The sequence below is a fragment of the Gymnoscopelus microlampas genome (assembly GCF_963454915.1).
Source record: "Gymnoscopelus microlampas genome assembly, chromosome: 15".
Classification (NCBI taxonomy): domain Eukaryota; kingdom Metazoa; phylum Chordata; class Actinopteri; order Myctophiformes; family Myctophidae; genus Gymnoscopelus; species Gymnoscopelus microlampas.
This window is the reverse complement of record NC_139952.1, coordinates 19,183,836-19,203,338: the sequence shown is the minus strand read 5'-3', so window position 1 is coordinate 19,203,338 and position 19,503 is coordinate 19,183,836. Positions and strand designations below refer to the sequence as shown.

The 19,503-nt window shown below is 41.1% G+C and overlaps 1 protein-coding gene across 1 annotated transcript in view; it reads right to left on the bottom strand.

Annotated features, from left to right (window-relative positions):
- Positions 1-19,503, bottom strand: part of vps50 (VPS50 subunit of EARP/GARPII complex) — a 192,526-nt gene that overhangs the window by 91,998 nt on the left and 81,025 nt on the right. Inside the window, 2 exon segments of the mRNA XM_084079678.1 lie at positions 13,199-13,304; positions 13,306-13,332. Of these exon segments, the coding sequence (XP_083935804.1) occupies positions 13,199-13,304; positions 13,306-13,332 (133 nt within the window).

The window sequence follows — 19,503 nt, the reverse complement described above, 5'->3', positions numbered from 1 at the left end:
GGACAAACACAACACAGACACAGATTAATAATAAAAAAAGGCACTGATCCTAACTCCTTCATGTCCATCCCACTCAATCTGCTGTCTGGGGCCGATTCCTTTAGGCGCAACTCTTTCGGGAATTCGGTTTTTCGCTCGCTCATTTGAATGGACGAAAGACGGGGCACGACTGGATCAAATTGCATCACAAACCGGGACGGAAGATGAACATTTTTGCAATCACACAAGTTGATGGAAAAGGCAAATAGAAAGATATTAGTTTGATAAGTGACAAAATATGAGAGCTGCATTCCTGATTCTGAGCCTTAAGTGAGGTGTAGTGATAGGCACGTAGACACCCTAGTCCCCGGTGACAAAAACAATAAGGGCCACTGTTACACAGTTGATATTTCATTTGAATTAGATCTCTACACGACTCTGCTGAACTTTGTTCCCTGCGGAGAGCCTTCTAAACTAGAGCCCTGACCGATGCCAGATTATTCTGTCTGATGCCAACTCCAATTTTGGAGAGTCCGGTTTTGCCAAAAAAAGACAATTCTAATTTAGATTCATTAATCGCATCCTATAATAACGTTCACCGGGTTGAAAGTGGTTCTAACTCGGGACATATAAATAATGCTTTTTTTTATAGCTCAAATGACAAAGTGACACAGATGCGTTCCAGGTCTTAATTGGGTTAGATACTGATGTCGTCAAAATAGTCAAATAATGGTCAATATCTCTCAGCCAAACTGATATATCAGTCCAGCTCTATTCTAACCCAATCACAGATCTGAGGCGTCCTTGAGGCCCTGCCCTTCAATGGCTGTTTGGGTCGACAACCAGTTTCGGGAGAGATTACATCAACTCAACACTCTGAGAGGATATTCCGCACAGCGGTGGACAATGCACGGTACCCAGACAATGACCCTAGGAGGGGGGGGGGGGTCACAGCGTCTCAAGAGACGGAAGATTGACAGAAGACAAAGAGAGGACGAGAATAATACACTGTTGAACATCCAAGAGAGACACAGCCGTCGTGACAGACGGCCATTGTGACAGAAACTTCAGACTCAGAAACTTGGAGCGCACCACTTGCCGTCGAGTCCTTTATTTTCTCTTTTCTTGTCTCTTTGTATTTCAATATGGTCTGTGCAGCACTTTGGTTCGACCTTGGTCGTCGGAAATGTGCAATACGAATAGTTTGATTTGATTCGATTTGAAGTACATTGTTGCTGTCGGGTGGAAACCTTGTATTGTCCGTTACTTTGTAACGGACAATACAAGGTTTACAACTTTTACAACTTTTTAGAATATGGAAGAAATTGATATTCAAGGTTTATGCCATACACCAACGATATGTTTTTCAGAGGGCGCTACTCAGCAGGCTGAAACAGCTTTTTTTTTTGCTGTACACAGTAAAATCCCGAGTGTTAATTTAACTCAGAGTGTGGTTACATTTGTACTAATCTCTCAAGAACTCAAGATTCATAGCTGCGCTTGAATCTGTCGCGTTGAGAACCCATGCACATTGGCTACAAGTGGGCGTGCCTTCAGATCAGGAAGCAGACGATGGGTTCCCAGATTGCATTTGTACACTCTCAAGAGTCACAAATGAATCAAATAAAACACAGGATTTGATTGCGTGCGATGTATTGTGTAACCTACTGTATTTAATGTATGCAGCTGGGTCGGCTGGGTCAACACAGAGCACGTGAACAAGAATGCACAGATATTTACTATCACTCACATGGGCGAGCGTTCAAGCAGAGAGAACGAAAGATTGTGTGTTTGGAACAAAATGATGGCCATCCATCACTGGAAGATAGACAGAGAGAGTCCAGGCTGGGCAGAGTGAATAACTGACTGCCAGTGAGCGGGCAGGGAGAGACCTCTCTCTCAGTAATTTGTTTCGGTCTACAGCCGCGGTTCTCAACCAGTGGTCCAGGGACCACCCAGTGGTCCTTGAGGGGTTTCCAGGTGGTCCCCCAGCTAAAGGATGGAAGAGTTGGTAACCAAATGGACCAAATACGGGTCCATTTGGTTTCCTTTTACGCTCTCAAGAGTAAAATTATTGTTAAACATCTGCATTACTTAATTTACGCAAGAAGTCTACACAATTAAAGAATGTAGAAGAATTGCTATTTTGATCAACATTGGCCTGTTAGCTCTCCTATGGTACCAGATCAATACAACATGGAATTGTGGTCGAAATCGTGTCGAACGATAACAAAATATTCAAAGTCTTGGGTCTGAGTGGCTAAATCTCATCAAACGGTGGTGCGTGGCGTGAATGCCGAATAAATAATGGACCTTGATATGAAAAAGGTTAAAAACCACTGGTCTAGTGGTTGGTTTCCAAATCAGTAGTGTTAGGTTAGCTAGTTCGTCTGGCACCGCGAGACTAACAGCAACCTCTCTCTTTCGGAGTCTTGTATTAATAACTGTCGACATATTGCTGCTTTCGTCTACATAGACCATATTCACACGGCGGCCATTTTGGAATTTTACATTGAAAGTGTTAACTTCATTAACTTAATAGCAATATGGCCGGCGTGTGAATATGGTCTATTGGATCCATTGGAACACAAATACCCCCCCCTCCCCATTTCCTGGAAAATAACGGTTTTGCATACAAGGTTTCCACCCAACAGCAACGACATAGTCGCTGAATATGACGAACGTGAAGTTACTTCTACGTTGGCGAGTACAGTACACAGCATCGGCCAGTAACGTCTATTTTATCTAACCAGATCTCACGCTGGGAAATAAGGCCCTTTCATGTAAGTCAATGTCGTATTCAAGCGCGAGACGCAGCTACAGTTAATCCTGGGATTATATGAAGAGGTACAGGCCGGGGCTAATTCTGCAGACAGGTTGATAAGTGATAGTCCATATCTTTGACCTCACAGCATCTCTTTGAACAGCCCGGCATAGCCACCGATCTTGATACATATAAGCGAAGCGCGCACACCAGGGATCTTGACAGCAGTTCGCGCTGACTTTCAGAAAGGTTGAGGAGAAAGGGTCCCACGCGTATCGGAACCAATAGCCAGATTCTTTCCTGCTCCGTTTGACATTTTCATCGCATATGTATGCGTGTTGGTGTGCAGACCAGCACTTTACCCACAGAGGCAGAGCTAATCTCTCTCGGGGGGGATACGATCAGAGAAGAGAGGAGCTACTACACCCCATGTCTGATTGTAATAGCAGGATTATTATTAGAAGAAGAGAATAAAGGCCTTATGATGAGGAATTCATAGGAAAATGAATTCTGTCGCTTTTTGGCAATTAGCATCGCAAATCATCCTATCAAGAGCATACTAGGGGCTTTTACAGTGTGTATAGTGTGCATACAGTACATAAACAAAAGACCGTCTAACACTCAACACAAGGAATAAGAACAGTGACAAAAAGGAGAACAAAATGACATGACATTTTGCCTAAAAAGTAGCCTACAGTACGTCTGGATGTGGGAGTCTGTGTTTGACCTTCGGAGAGGATTGTGGGTAACGGAGTCTTAATTGACTCACAAGAGAATACACCCACGTCCCACAGGAGCCCAATCTAGTCATTGGTCCCAAAAGAATGAGTCATTCAACAGCAGAGTGGGCTTGACTTAGCAAAAATCGGCAAAAGCGTATTAAAAAGAGAAATGGCAATGGCAGCTCCATTTCAGAAAATGATAATGATCTAATGCAGATGCAGACAAACGGAAAACAGACCGCTCAGACAATAAGTGTCAGTGAAGGTCAAAGCGGTACAGAACCAATAAATCCATTAGGGGAAGAATCAGGGTTTCACTGTGATGAAATCTTTTAAAGGACTAGTTCACCCCAAAAAAGATTTTTTGTTTGTAGAACATCAAAAAAGAAAAAACGTGATGAATTGAAGTAAAATGGAGGTTTAAAAAGTAATTTTTCTTCTTCTTTAGCTGTATTTGTTATCGACAGGGGAAAAACCTGAATGTTTACAAAGTACTTTGGACTATCCTATGGGCATAAACAGATTTTTGATATAGTCTTGCGGTTGTTAATCTTGGTCTCCATTTCTTCAATTCATCTACTGTAGTGTTTTCTTATCTTCTGGATTCTTCAATTCATCTACTGTAGTGTTTTCTTATCTTCTGGATTCTTCAATTCATCTACTGTAGTGTTTTCTTATCTTCTGGATTCTTCATTCACCGTGAATGAATGTTATAGAAATGAAAAATTCTGGATGAACTCCTTTAAACTTAGAATTCAATATTACGTAATGCTGCAGGGGGTAAGGTTAGGAACTGGGGGATCGGATGTTCACTGCTAATTTAATTCAATACATTTTAAAGGGTTAATTGTAAACCTAGACCCTATAAAGTTGGAGAGTTCTAAATGGGAAAAGCTTTTAGCCCATTAGAACCGGGAAAGAAACCACTTTAACCATTATTTTATACTTTGGCTATTCAAAAATAGCAGATATACAAGCTCATAGCGTGGCACCGAGTGCCGCGCTATGAGCTTGTAGATCTGCTATTTTTGAAAAATCATGAACATTTGGGCAAATCTTTGAATATAGATTTTTTCAAAGCGAACATTTGGAACTCAAATCTGTGCTTCTGGGGGTCCCTGGAACATTTTTTTTTAGATGGAGGTCCGCGGCCAAATACATATCATTTTGGGGGCCCTTGACATGAAAAAGTTTTAGAACCACTGATATATATATTTTGTTCAAGGGACCCCCCAGAAGCAAAGATCTTTGTTAAAAATGTTTGCTTTTAAAAATATATATTGAAAGATTTGCATACATTTTCACGATTAAAAATAAATAAATAGCAGATATACAAGCTCATAGCGCGGCACAGAGTGCCGCGCTATGAGCTTGTATATATTTGTATATATATATAAAATAGCCATTTTATATATATTTTTAAATAGCCAAATAAATCTAAAAATGACACAGATGCAGTTCCCAGTCTTAAAGGGTTAAGGATGGGAACCCTCAAAGGAGCCGCGTTGCGCTTGATCATAAAATGGTCAAAGATGCGCCGGGGAAAGATTTATCTTCCATCCTAAAGTCTATCAGCAGCAAAAGAGGCAGGGAATCGACACTCCTTAGAAAGACAGAGTCGAGAAGTAAAGTAGATTGAGAAGAAAACTGGAAGACACCCAAGCTCATTCTGCTCAAAGTCCTCATCGGACCTCCGTGTGAAACTAATGGAAATCGCTCCTTCAACCTGGCACTGAGTCTCATTCCTGAGTCAGGATCAGGGTTGCCAGATCTGCTTATTATAATTTCCCCGCAAGATTTGATTTGAAAATAGCCGATCTACAAGCTCACAACGCGTCGCATCGCGACGCGTTGTGAGCTTGTAGATCTGCTATTTTCAAATAGCTGATGTATATGTTAAAGTGCTCGTGTGGCCCATAGTCGCTTCTTTTGGGCTGGTTTTCCTAGACCTGGTTACTTGTTTCTCCCACAGAATCTGGCAACACTGGTCAGGAGGATGCAGGCTAGCATGGAGGTTGGTACAAAAGAGGGAAAAAAAGCACCACCAACCAACAAAGCTTGTCATGGGGCTAAGAAAAGCAATTTACCTGCTGATAGCCCTGACACAGCCAGGGTAGGCATCGCCACAAAAGACGCCAGAGATAAGTAACGCGGGGCAACGAGACGTGTAATTGTCAATTTCCATCAGAGATTACGACGTTATATTCAGAGTTATAGGGATTGGGGTTAAATAGCCAGCACTATCCACCACGTGAAAATTCCACCTAAATCAAGGCTAACTAACTTGAACTTGCTTTGTGAGGCGATGTCGTCTGACTACAGCATGAGTCACCGTTGTGTGCGTCAGAAAAATGGTAGTCAATGAATAGTGTTTAATAGTGTATTCAGGCCTAGAACACAAGGAGGAGGATCTCTTAATGAATGAGCCTCTTTACGTCTTGCAAAAACATGTCTTATATGGACAGGAACCGAACAAATAACTCAGCAAATCAGCCAATATGTACAAACAAACAGCATTTATCTACATGGATTCAAATTGCTCTTTTTGTCACAAAATCCAAACGCAAAACGCTGTTTTGTTGCTGTGTGGCACGCATCCACTTTAGCTCATCTCCACCGTCTTTGCATCTGCGTTTTGTTTAGATGCAACTTACAGTAATGTTATTTAGACGCTAGTGACACTGTTGTCTGGTATTTAGATAGATGCTACAGAAGATTATGTTTACTTGTTCACAAATGCTATGCATGTTATTTTGATCTGATGTCAACCTGCTATTAGGGCTGTCACGATTACAAATTTAAGTTGACGATTAATCATCGCTCAAATAATTGCGAGTAACAATTTAATTGTGTTTCTGTCGTTGAAAATTAATGGAACGTTATGAATAAAAACTACATTTCTGTTTGGCTTTTAGCTTTCGTAATCAAAAGTTGCACAGGGCAGATATGACAAATAACACATATTTAATTACTTTATACTTAAAAAAAAATATTAATAGTGGAAATAGCCGATCTATAAGCTCAAAATGCGACGATTATGTAATAAATGTGACAGGCCTACCTGCTATCCTAGTTACTTTGCGTGTACTTTATTGTCCCCTTGGGGAAATGTAGTGGCCTCTGCATTTAAGGCTCCTAAGGAGCAGTGAGCAACCCTTCTTGCTAATGCTAACCACTGTGTTTTGTAGCACATACTTGTTTTCTTATAGCTCTCCAACTACTTACCCTGTAGTTGGTTGACTAAGGTGCTGCTGTATACTTAGACATTGCACTTTGCAATGTCTCTCTGGATAAGATCGCCTTCTAAATGCCTAAAAATGTCATTGTAAAATGACTCATCTCTGATTGCAGGATGAAGTGACCGGTTTCTTTTCAGTGCATCTTTGGATGCAGTTACACTTGCATTTTGTGCAATTACAGCAAAACCCCAGGAAGAATATTATGCCTTCCGTAAAGGAGGTCAGTACTTTTTATTTGGCAAATTCTTCGCCGTGAGCCCTTTAGATTAGCTTGCAAAGTCATCCAGAGAAACTTGCAAGCAGCATCTGAGAAACTACAGGAAGGTGCGATGATGCACTGGAAAGAAAAATCGCATTACATGGCCGAATGAGATTAGACTAGAGCTCAACTTGTGTTTACTCAGAGAGAGAGAGAGAGAGGCACGCTTGAATACAAAGCTATGATGAAATATAGGCCAATCATAAAAATACACCGATTTGTAACCAAGCAAGTCTTCACGGTGAGTCAAATCAGAAATCACTGGGTATTTCATGCAACTTGGCTCCAACAACAACGTCATCCCTTTGTGCTTTAACCCTTTCGGACCCGGGAACGCATCTGTGTGTCATTTTTAAATGTCTTTGGGCTATTCAAAAATAGCAGATATACAAGCGATCTGCTATTTTTGAAAAATCTTGAAAATGTTTACAAATCTTAAAGCGAACATTTTTAACTGAAATCTCTGCTTTCTACAAATGTCTTCTAAATCCTAACAGTTTTTGAAAAAAATGCTTTAATATCAGTGGTTCTCAAACTTTTTCATGTCAAGGACCACCCAAAATGATTTGAATTTGGCCGCGGACCCCCATCTCAAAATATTTTGTTCCAGGGACCCCCAGAAGTTGTAACAGTGTTAAAAATATTGATTTACAAAATATATATTAAAAAATGTGCACGCATTTTCATGATTTTTCAAAAAGCGCCACAAGCTTGTAGATCTGCTATTTTTGAATAGCCCCAAAATAATCTAAAAATGACACAGATGCGTCCCCGGTCTAAATGGGTTAAATTGGTTGGTTTGTTCATACCGGAGTGGAATGGGGGGGGGGGTGCCTGGGCGTGTAACACACGTCAATAGTAATCCCCATTGCTCCACATAGCTGGCCCTGTGTAACATATACACAAACTGGCTATTTATTTTCACACACTCAAACCCCACATACTCACATGCTGATGGAGTGCAGAGTACATTGTACTGATCTGTTCAATGCATCAAGGTGCAGCGTGAAGGAGCGAAGCACTAAACACTCTCCCAGCAGGCGCCACCGTTGGGTCTGTATTGGATCCCTTCAGGATCCAATATAGACAGAACCACACGCCACATTATTTCCCGGTGAGTCAGGCGTCAAGGCGTGTGTTTTTGAGTGTGTGTGTGTGTGTGTGTGTGTGTGTGTGTGTGTGTGTGTGTGTGTGTGTGTGTGTCAGTGGTGGACAAAGTGCTCAAATGTTTTACTTAAGTAAAAGTATCAATGCTGCAATGTAGAAGTACTCAGTTACAAGTAAAAGTTCGGAATTAAAAATTTACTTGAGTAAAAGTACAAAAGTATTGGTATCAAAATCAAAAGTAAAAGTGCTAAAATGTTTGAAAATAGCAGATCTACAAGCTCACAACGCGTGTGCGTGCGTGCGTGCGTGCGTGACTAATGGTTGTGCAAGGTGATGGGTCAGATGGAGGTGAGATGGAGGTCACAGTGACACTATTTGACAGATCAGATGAAGCGTGAACATTGCTCCTCAGAAGGAAGGGCCACATGCACACAAAGGAGTGAGAGAGAAGGAAGGGCCACATGCACACAAGGAGTGAGAGAAAGCCCTGAGGATGTCAGGACTGAGGACACCTTTATGTAAAGAAGAAAGGAGACAGCCAACAAATGATGTGTGATGATAGATGGCAGGGAAAACTGCTGCGCCTTTCTTTGTCCTTTGGTCAAGGTTGACTGCAGGTGCCGTTGGTCTCAAAACAAGGTACACTTGCAGAAGGAGACTCGCTCACTGCATAGAAGTTAAAGAAAACTTGACTTGAAAACTTAAAGTAATACAATGCAGGTCCACAAATAACGATTTTTAGCAGCCTCTGCTGGTCATTGCCGTCACTGCAGGTCGTTCGTTTATTCCTGCGTTACCCAGAATTCCATTCGTTTTCACCGGAAGACGGAAGCGCTTCAAAAAGCGTTCTTTTAATTGTTTTATACTATCTGTGGATCGTTTCTCTTAGCCAGTGAAGCTTTAGTTACCGTGAGCTGTGTTTTCTTTTGCTGTTGTTTTTCGATCTTCAAATCCTACAATCTCTTAAAAACAGCGTGAGATTACTTTTTGTTATTAGCGCGGTAGTTCCTGGCCAAACAGGAAACCGGTGCGGTAGTTCCTGGCCAAACAGGAAACCGGTGCATTTCTGTTTTCCGGCCGGATGGCGTCATTTTCGACACCCTAGCCACCGTTTCAATAGAAAATAGTTTATAAATGGCTTTCATGGAGTGGGTGTTGTGAAACATTTGCCACTCACAAAAGATATACAATTTAACTTTAGTTTTGTTACCTAGTATGACTTTAAAGTGCCTTATAGCACTGACAAAGGTCCTGGGAGGACTGAAACGTTTGCTTTTTAATTCACTTTGAGCACCGAGCACAAGATGAGGATTATAAAATAAAGAAACAATATTTTCTTAAAGTCTGTCTAAGGAGTTTTCCTTAACGTCTATGCAGTGAGCGAGTTTCCTTCTGCCAGTTTACCTGATGATAGATGGGCCCATAGCTGCAGCATTGCACGATGGAAGTGAATGAGGTGCCGTCTTTCTTTGTCAGAGTAAATGGTTAGCTCTCGTGAAGGTTCTTGAGACCACCTGAGGTCGTCACCAGGGTTGCCAGATCTGCTTATTATAATTTCCCCGCAAGATTTTATTTGAAAATAGCAGATCTACAAGCTCACAACGCGTCGCATCGCGACGCGTTGTGAGCTTGTAGATCGGCTATTTTCAAATAGCTGATGTTAAAGTGCGCATGTGGCCCATATATAGACGCTTGTTTTGGGCTGGTTTTCCTAGACCGCGTTGCTTGTTTCTCTCACAGAATCTGGCAACACTGGTCGTCACCTCTCAAGAACACTTCAGAACCAAGGGAGGGGGGGGGGGGGGCGAATTAATGGTCCTCAACCATTTGACTGAACAAATGCTATGAAGTGAGGGGGAAATTAACCATATAAATAGTCTGATCTACTAACACAACTCTCTATATCCAACGAGCTCTTCAACGAGACAAGAAACCAATGTCATACCTTTTAAACACCTTTTCTTTTTCCCACGGCGGTGGAGAAACCTTTCTCAAAGCAGAGCTTTAAGACAAACCTTTAATGTTTGCACTTGCCCTGGCTGCCGAGCCTCTCAGACATGTTGTCTTCAAACCAGGATGTTGGAAGGTTGGGGAGGATATTAAGAGTGGCATGAGGTATAGCATCGATCGGCAGTCTTCTAACAGGTATCACTGAACTTAACGGCATGAGAGCAGACGTGCTCAGTTTCTCAGAGGCCTTGCTTTATTATCTAGTTCTTTTTTTTGGTGTATATATAAGGGTCATAGAGCTTAGAAGACCCAACCAGTTTCGTGACGTATACGCCGATACCCCTTATCAGAAAACGAGACTTGGACCAATAATGCAGTGGCTTCCATGTGGATCTTCCATGACATGTGGTCAGTCATCTACATATTTGCCCAATTCAAACTCAGATGACTTAAGGATAAGGATAAGGATAATTCCTTTTAACAGGTCGTTCATGAAAGTCCTTGCGGTCTTGTTTCCAATGAGAACCTGTGAGCAATTAGGGGTTAAGAGTCTTGCTCAGGGACAAATTTCATTTCATCGACACATAGGCTGGCGTGGCCTGGAATCGAACCTGGGGCAACCAGGGCCTCTGTCTCCCTGGGCGGGCTCACTAACCACTCAGCTGTGGCCGCCCCATAAGATCCAGTAAGATCTTATGGGGATACTTAAGATCCAGTATAAAATGTAAGCTCTAAAAAAGTTTTTTTTTAAAGAAAAAGAAATTCACAATGTGTGAAAAAGTTCGGGGAGTTACTTCTATGGCTAACCGGTAGCGTGCAAAAGACATTTGGTGCTGAATGCTCCAATGGTCTGTAAGATTAGCCACGGACAGACATACACACACACACACACAAAGACAGATGGCTCGCCTCCGGGGAGCTACACCGACATACAGCTATCAAAACATCCAATGTGGGGTCTATCATCATATTTTAAAATAAATAATAAAAACTGGACTGAAAAAAAATGGAAATGTACAGTACTATTCATTTACTATTCATCTGGGTTATTCACAAATACTGCACACCCACACAACACTTCCCTACTATCAATTGTGTCTCATGGACATTGACAGTCAGTTGACCCAGTAGACGTCAACATATGCACCAGGGCATGCTGGGTAATTGGTGCATGATGACTATGCAATCATAGTTGTTGCGGAGCTAATCTAGCTTTAACTCTGGTACATTTTGTATTTGATTAAATGCAGTGGTGTGCAACTGTGCATATGATGGCTTGGATATGTTGAAGGTTAGTCCATAAAATGCAAGATATCCTCGTAGAAAAAAGGCCAAATTGAAAATCAATGTCTTCATTTGTTTTTAGGGACCAGCCAGGGACAAGGCACAGAATCGCTAATTCGAAGCAACGCACACAATAAAAGTTGAGTGCATTCCTTTGATCATTTGTTTTTTCATGACATGCCTGCTTTATTAGAAGGTCCAGATATGGATATGAAAACTGCATGTTGCGATTACGTGGTCAGCCTCCATGCATGAGTCTTTTATGTACTCAAGCACTCTCTCACACACACACACACACACACACACACACACACACACACACACACACACACACACACACACACACACACACACACACACACACACACACACACACACACACACACACACACACACACACTCCTATAGATGGCTAGCCTCCTGCAAAGCCATGCCATCGAAAATAACAGTTTAACCCCTTTAGTCCTGGTATGACCTGATATGACCGTCTGTTGCAGAGTCAACGATTGTCATTGAAGACATCATACAAAACCATTTGTATCACAGCAGGAAGGTTTCAATTTGACCTCAAAACACAGGTAACACAGGTATGGTGAGATCTCTGTGAACTATAAAGAACATCCAGAGTTGAAAGTGAAAGCCCTTTGTCAAATGATCTTAGCAACAAGGAACAAACGCAAGGTCAAGTTGCAAACAACACGGCATGCATCATTCATGGTTCATGCTCGTGCATTTGTTTATCCTTGGGAGCACTCAGCGCTATTGGGGTCATATTTATCTCCCACGTAAGCTTTTTTCTAACTAGGGGTTACAACCGAAAGGCCAATGATATTCAGCATCATTTTGTATTCTTTTAATTAGGACAAATAGTCCTTCAACAGACAATGGACATGGATAATGGTATGGGAAATTTATATTTGCAGTTTTACCTATTACCGACGCTCTCAAGCTAGAGTGGTTTGTAATTACAATTCCCGCCCCTATAGGCCAGTATTCCACGGATGAACAGTTTGCCCAAATAAACAAATTTACATGTGTCAACATTAACAAAGTTTGTGGCTCATTCGCTGACCTCTGCAGAGAGAAAGAATATCAAGCAACGCAAATCCTGTAGAACATATGGCAGTGCATATCATCCCTCAGTATATAGCCTACGACTATTCCCTATCCCAATTATTCCCCCGTCTGAACACTAGGGTTTAGAGACTGTGCTCACTGTGCTAAAAACCTAATTAGAAATCAAATTAATCGCAAGGGTGGTCCTGCGTGACTGACGGCGCGGTGAAACCTAACGCGCTTTTCATTCGCTCTGTGTAAATTGATTTTGTGGGTTTGGCTTGTAAAAATAGGGAGCACAAGTGTAGCTAAGACGTTCCTAATTGGACAAACAGAGCGTGAGAGAGAGAGAACTCAAGGCGAAATAAGTTGAAATACAAATCAAGAAGGTGAGAGAAGGGGGAGGACAGAGAACTGACTGTAACAGCTGCAGAATATAGTGGGGGAAAAGAAGAGATCATGAGCCCGGTGTTGAAGCCATTTACAGTATGTCTCAAGGGCTCCCGCACACTTGAGAGGTGTAGTGGCAGGTAGCAGTGGTTGGAAAAAGTACTCAAAATGTTTTACTTAAGTAAAAGTATCGATACTGCAATGTAGAAGTACTCCGTTACACGTGAAAGTCCGGAATTCAAAAATTGACTTGAGTGAAAGTACAAAAGTATTGGTATCAAAATGTACTTAAAGTATCAAAAGTAAAAGTACTAAAACGTTTGAAAATAGCAGATCTACAAGCTCACAACGCGTCGCGCTTTTGTCATCGTTTCAAGGAATGCCGAGCAACTACCCTCTGCAGACAACGTACAAAGGACATGATCGTCAAGTATACTCGCGATCTTACCTGGGGCGGGCGCGGTTTCCTCTTTGTCGTGCTCTTCGTGCCACTGTATGGTGCGATGGTAGCTCAGCATCACTTCCCATAATGCCTTGCACAGGTCTGACAGGCAGTGGGATGTAGCTGTCCGGAGTGATATGCTGAGGACAGAGAGAAGCGGAGAGGCCAACAAGGTCACTGGACGTTTAATGTGAACTGGAATTATTTTGAACCCATTAAGACCTGGAACGCATCTGTGTCATTTTTGATTTGAGCAAAAAAAAAAAACATTATTTTTACACTTTGGCTATTCAAAAATAGCAGGATCTACAAGCTCATAGCGCGGCAAGAAGTGCTATAGATCTTGTAGATCTGCTATTCTTGAAAAATCGTGAAAATTGTGTGCAAATCTTTGAATATACTGTATATTTTTTAAAGCGAACATTTTTAACTCAAATCTTTGCTTCTGGGACCCCCAGGAACAAAATATTTTGAGATGGGGGTCCGTGGCCAAATAAATATCATTTTGGGGGTCCTTGACATGAAAAAGTTAGAGATCCACTGACATAGAAACATACGTTTTTAAAAAAAACTGTTTTAGAAGACATTTGTAGAATCGGAACCTCAGGCCTTAAAGGCATTGTAGGGAACATTAAGCCTAAATTTAAAAAATATTTATATATATATTTTTTGCATTTTTTCCCCTCTATCAGCCACTATATAATGATGCTGGGGTGTTTTCCTGCACTGAAACACAGGCCTCTTTCTGAAAACCCTATTTTCCCTATTGTTGTTGTTGTTGTTATATTTGTCCGGTACGTAAGGAAGTCTATGGAAGTCTATGGAGGCATCACCCCCTGGTGGCCGGGAAACGAACTGCACAAACAATAACAATGAGGGAAAATAGGGTTTTCAGAAAGAGTACTGTGTTTCAAAACACCCCAGCATCATTATATAGTGGCTGATAGAGGGGAAAAAATGCAAAAAATATATATATAAATATTTTTTAAATTTAGGCTTAATGTTCCCTACAATGCCTTTAATGGGTTAACAGTAGTCGCTTCCGTGTGCACTACTGTGGTACTTCAAGTTTGTATTTCAGTAAATGGCATATCCTATCTTGGCATTTCAAAATACATGTTGACAGATGATGAGGAGTTCTCCTCTAGAAGGACAACAGGGATAACTACTTGGTAATAAATTACATGGTCTTAGGAGATACAATTCCCTTGGTTGTCAAGATTAGAGGGACGTTTTGGAGAAACATTTAATAAAATATCTGGCAGAGCCCTTTCCCTCAACATCATTGCCCTTGCTGCGTTTAAATAAGCTCTGCTCTGAGGTGATGTTCTAGGGCAGTGCATTGGACAAAAGCTCATTTGTGTGGCAAAAGAAACACTTTGCTTTAATCATAGAGCAGCTTCACTGACAGCCCTACTAAAAATGTAAGTCATTATAAACGACGATTCGATGTGCTGTAACTATCTAAAATGACCAGCCTGCTTCCTCTGTGCAGCTTCAAACGCATGAGTCAAATCACTTGCATAGCACACAGATAGCCCATTTCATAGTAGGTAAACTCAATGTGCGTTGCATTAAAAAACAACAAAGAAGTATGCAAATATGCAACATCATGCATGTTAAACAGCAGATATACAAAGTACAGTCACCAACCACCGCCGCCATCCAGACACGCACACATAAAACGCATTTATAAAGCTAAAAAACAAATCCACAATTCAAATGATACAATATTCTCTCTCTCTCTGAAAATAAGGTCTCAAGACTGATTTAATTTTTTGGCACTGGGGGGCGTGTTCTCTCCTCCGCGTCATCAGTGCCCATACCCTACAGTAGGTGGGGTTGACGAAAGGGCCTTTCTGTGTGGAGTTTGCATGTTCTCCCCGTGTCCCCTAGGGTAGGTACCCTCACAAAAACATGCTGTAATCCTGGTCTCTATACTGCCTCCCCCTGGTCACCCGGGGCGCCTGGTGGGGGAAAGGAACTGGTTGGAATGACGTGTTCCTTCCACGCGCTACGTCTAACCAGGGAACCTCCCCCCTGTCAGGTGATAAGAAGCGGCTTGCTAGCTCTCATACATTGAAGGAGGCATGAGCTCGGCTCTAGGCTCTCGCTGGGCTGGCAGAGGGAGTGTAGCGCCCAGGATTACTTAGATAATTGGCACTGGGTGAAAAAACGGGTTACAAAAATCATGGGATAAAAAAATAAAAAAAGAAACCATGACACAGTTGTACTAGATCTCCGGTTTCAGACAGTTTGTTCCAGAGAGTAGGACCATAGTGACTAAATGTACCTTCATCCTTCACCAGATTACATGTTTCTCTACAGTGGGTACAGTTATGAGACAATGATCTGAGAGATCTGATTGGTTTATAGGCACAGTAGTGAGCAGGTCAGAGATGTATTTAGGAGCTAGATCGTTTAATGCCTTGTAAAAAAGTGGGTAAAAATAAGTTAGCAGTACTTTGAAATCAACTCTGCATTGTATAGGGTGCCAGTATATGAGTAATGTGTTCAGCTTTTCTCATCCGAGTCAGTACTCCAGCATTCCAAATGAGTTGAAGCTTTCCAAAGTCCAGTAAAAACGTCAATACAGTAATCTATTCTAACCTATTGGAGACAAAAGCTTGGGCCAGTTTGTCAGAATGAGACAAGAAGCCTCTACTTTCAACGATTTGTTTTTGTTTTATGATAAGAAACTGCTAGTATATGATTTAATATAGTAATATGATTTTGGATATTAAGAATCCATAACACTACCCAGGTTTTCCACCTGCTCACTGGGTTTCAGGGACATAGGAATGGATTTCCATGGTCTATAATAGAATGGCCAACAAAATGATATGAATTAATATACTGTAAAAATATAGACAATATACAGTAAAAGCCACACTCAGATCTAACATTATACTAAAATGGAGACAGGGAGACAAAACACAACCATCCCAATTGTTTACGTTATGTTTTATTAACATACTCTATCATACAGATTGGACAAAATTACATTCTATTCATTAAAAAAAAGTTTAGAAGTGAGGCTTTAAGTCACTGTTGCTTAATCATAACACACAATTAAACATGAATAATCCTTTGAGAAATCATTTTAACAAAATGTGTAAATTGATAAGCTGCACCGAGCTCTTGGTTATAGTTTACAGTATGATGTATGTACGATTTATGGTGTGTGTGACTGTAAACATTACATTTATAAAACCATTAATGTTAAATACCATTAACAGTTACAAAGTCCAGCATGACGCATGCCCTCTCAGCTAATCAGGACACAGGGATGTCAGACTTAGAGCTCCTCACCATCCCTCACACCAATAAGCCGACCCTCGGCGATAGAGCTTTCAGTGTGGCAGCCCCTGCCCTCTGGAACTCTCTCCCCATGGAGATTTTCCAGAGGCCAACATTGGACTCTTTCAAGTGTGCACTGAAGAGACACTTCTTAACCCAAATTTGCATTTATATCAAGACCTCAGGAGAAAAGCCCTATGTTGGTAAACATTTCCAGCAAGTATAGGCATGTATGGCAATATGTATTGCGTATGATAAACATAGCTCATAGGTTTGTTATGCGCTACCACTCAAGAGCTCTAGACATACTGTATTAACGTTTCACATACACTGCCACTGACGTAATAAACGTAATTATTCCCGTTTACCAAACCTGCCACAGACGTAAAAAACGTAATTATTAAAAAAATATATATATTTTTTTTTATTTTTTTTGACCCAAAGACCAAGGAGATATGATTTTTCGAAGGAAAAGACTCCCATCCACTTCCTTGTTAACTTAAAGCTTAAAAATTCTATATCTCAGCTCCTGAGTACTTTTTTTTTTTCAATGAAAAATCTCTGGCAGTGGGCAAACGCGGCCAGCAATAAGTCTGGCAGTGAATGAGTTAAAGGAAGTAATGAGGTACAAACCTATCATTTTCATACAGATATTTTATCATTACATAGCAGACGTAGTGATGTAATTACATAATCCCACTAGAGGTTTTGAAAACTCAGCCATTTTTCTCTGTCCTGCGTGACTCCCCCAAACAATAATCTATACAGCGCTGCGGTGAGTGCAGCGCACACAACAAATGTGAGAGGGCCATTAGGGATGGTGCAAACCGCTGCTCGTCCTCCATGCCCAAGGGATGATACTAGAACAATACTGTATGTCTGATTCGGAGTTCTCTGGAGTCCAGAGAGAATAGAGACGTTCAAAGCTGAGTTATGGTTTGGCCCACCTTAAAAAAAGCTGGTCTAGCTGGTGCAATTATAACTCTTAGGGGCCTTTGACACAGTTTAAGGTTGTACAGAACAAATGTCAGCACATTTTTCCAGTCGGATTTATCATTGCCTGATGAAACACTACTTTCAACAACAGCTCTTGACTGTGGTTTAAACTGTGATTGTGGTGTATTCAGGTCTCCCCACTACCTTTATCAAAAGCACTATAAATTATTCACGAACCTGATGGCACGTAGCAACATGGACCTTGACTGTGGAAAAGCTAACAGGAGCGAGGTTCCACAACAATTTATGCATTAGAGTTTCACCCTTCGACCTTCTAGTGGTCGGCCCAACAGTTTAACACAAGCCTGTAAATCAGGCACAGCTTGGATCCTAAGTAATGAACTGCTGTTTGCCGGGACATTTTCCCTGCAGACCACGTGTGGCATTTGAGTTAAAGGATCTACACCATGAATTTAAAAAATAATAATAGTATTTAATATCATATTGTTTATGTCCCTCAAACGTTTTTCAAAAGGTTTGAGCCTAAATCAAGCCTCCGATATACTCACTCCAACTAACTTCTCTCTGGCTTATAAAGCACTTTCACCTGCAATACCACATTGTCCTGCTTGGCACGGGGCGCTATTGATCCAGTTTGTATGCATGTTATCTCCTGGTTCTGTGTTGAAAAAGTAAAAAATAATAATAATAATAATAAATTAAAAATATATTAAAAAAAATATATATATATATATTTTTTTTGCGTTGTAACTGACAAACGGGAGGTATTGTAGACGTGACGTGACGTCAGGGTGCAAATCAGTTTGGCCTGTTTTGAGTCAAATTTACAGAAAACCCCAGATTTGCTGTGAAAGCCTGAGTGTTCAAACTGGGGTATTTTTGGGGATAGAAGAGAGGTAGGGGAGACCAAAAACACACAAAAAAGAAGAAAAAGTTAAAATTCATGGTGTAGTCCCTTTAACACATTCCCTGCCAGAGTTTATTCATAAGGTACTCACCCACTGCCAGCGTTTTTGAGTTTTATAGCCTTTTGAACCGTTCACAAAAAAATTATATCCATTAAAATCCGCGATCGGATGGTGTTTATAAACAGCAACGACGGACGTGCGAGCCCTCATAATGTTTACACTTTTTTTTCTCTTTTTCTTCTTCTGTGGATCAGCGGCGAAAAGAGGCTGCAAACGTCATATCCGTTTGGCTGTGACGTGGCTGTGACGTTTCCCCACCGGCCATCTTAGATTAGCTTAGCCTCCGATCGGCTATCAGATCGTTTTTAAACACAAAGAGGATAACCGTTCGTCGATCAAAGAAAAGAAAATACAACCGGAGCTTACCATTCGTTTTTTAAACCGTGTGAAAACCATGATCTTTAGCCAAAACCAGGGAAAAATGTTTTTTCAAGATAAAAAACGAAACCGGAAACGGTTGTCGGAAATTTTCTCATAGGATGGGTCGGAGGCGTCATGGGGAAAAAAAAAACATCAACGATGGTACCAAAAAATGTTTTTTTTCGTTATCAAACCACATTAAAAGACGATCCCGAGATATCTCGGGATACGCAGGTAACGGGTGGATTTAATGTCCCGAGATATCTCGGGATTGGCAGTATATGTGTTAAGATTCACAAATATAAGCCTTCAGCAAGCAAAGTGATATCATTGAATGATATCACTGAATGTCCCTGAAGACACAGCCCCTATAAGGTTAGTCAATGGCTGTTGCCGGAGGTTGTAGTAGGGCAAGAATGTTATTAATTCATTCTGATCTAAGGAATGTGAATACAATGTCCGTGTTGAAACAGGACAGTCGGACTATAGATCAAACCGCCGGTGGCTCTTCTCTTATTAGAAATGTCAAACTTTAATGTGATGCAGCCAGCAAATCGATACAAAATGAGTTAGAAAAGTGTCAATTATTACAGAGAATTCGGGTGGTAATGGATTTGACTATACCGGCTTTCAAATGCAGATGGTAAGCCATCTAGTATCAATAGCTGAATAACAACGATATGACAGGGAGCAGATCCACTGAGGGATATCAATAATGGACGTCTA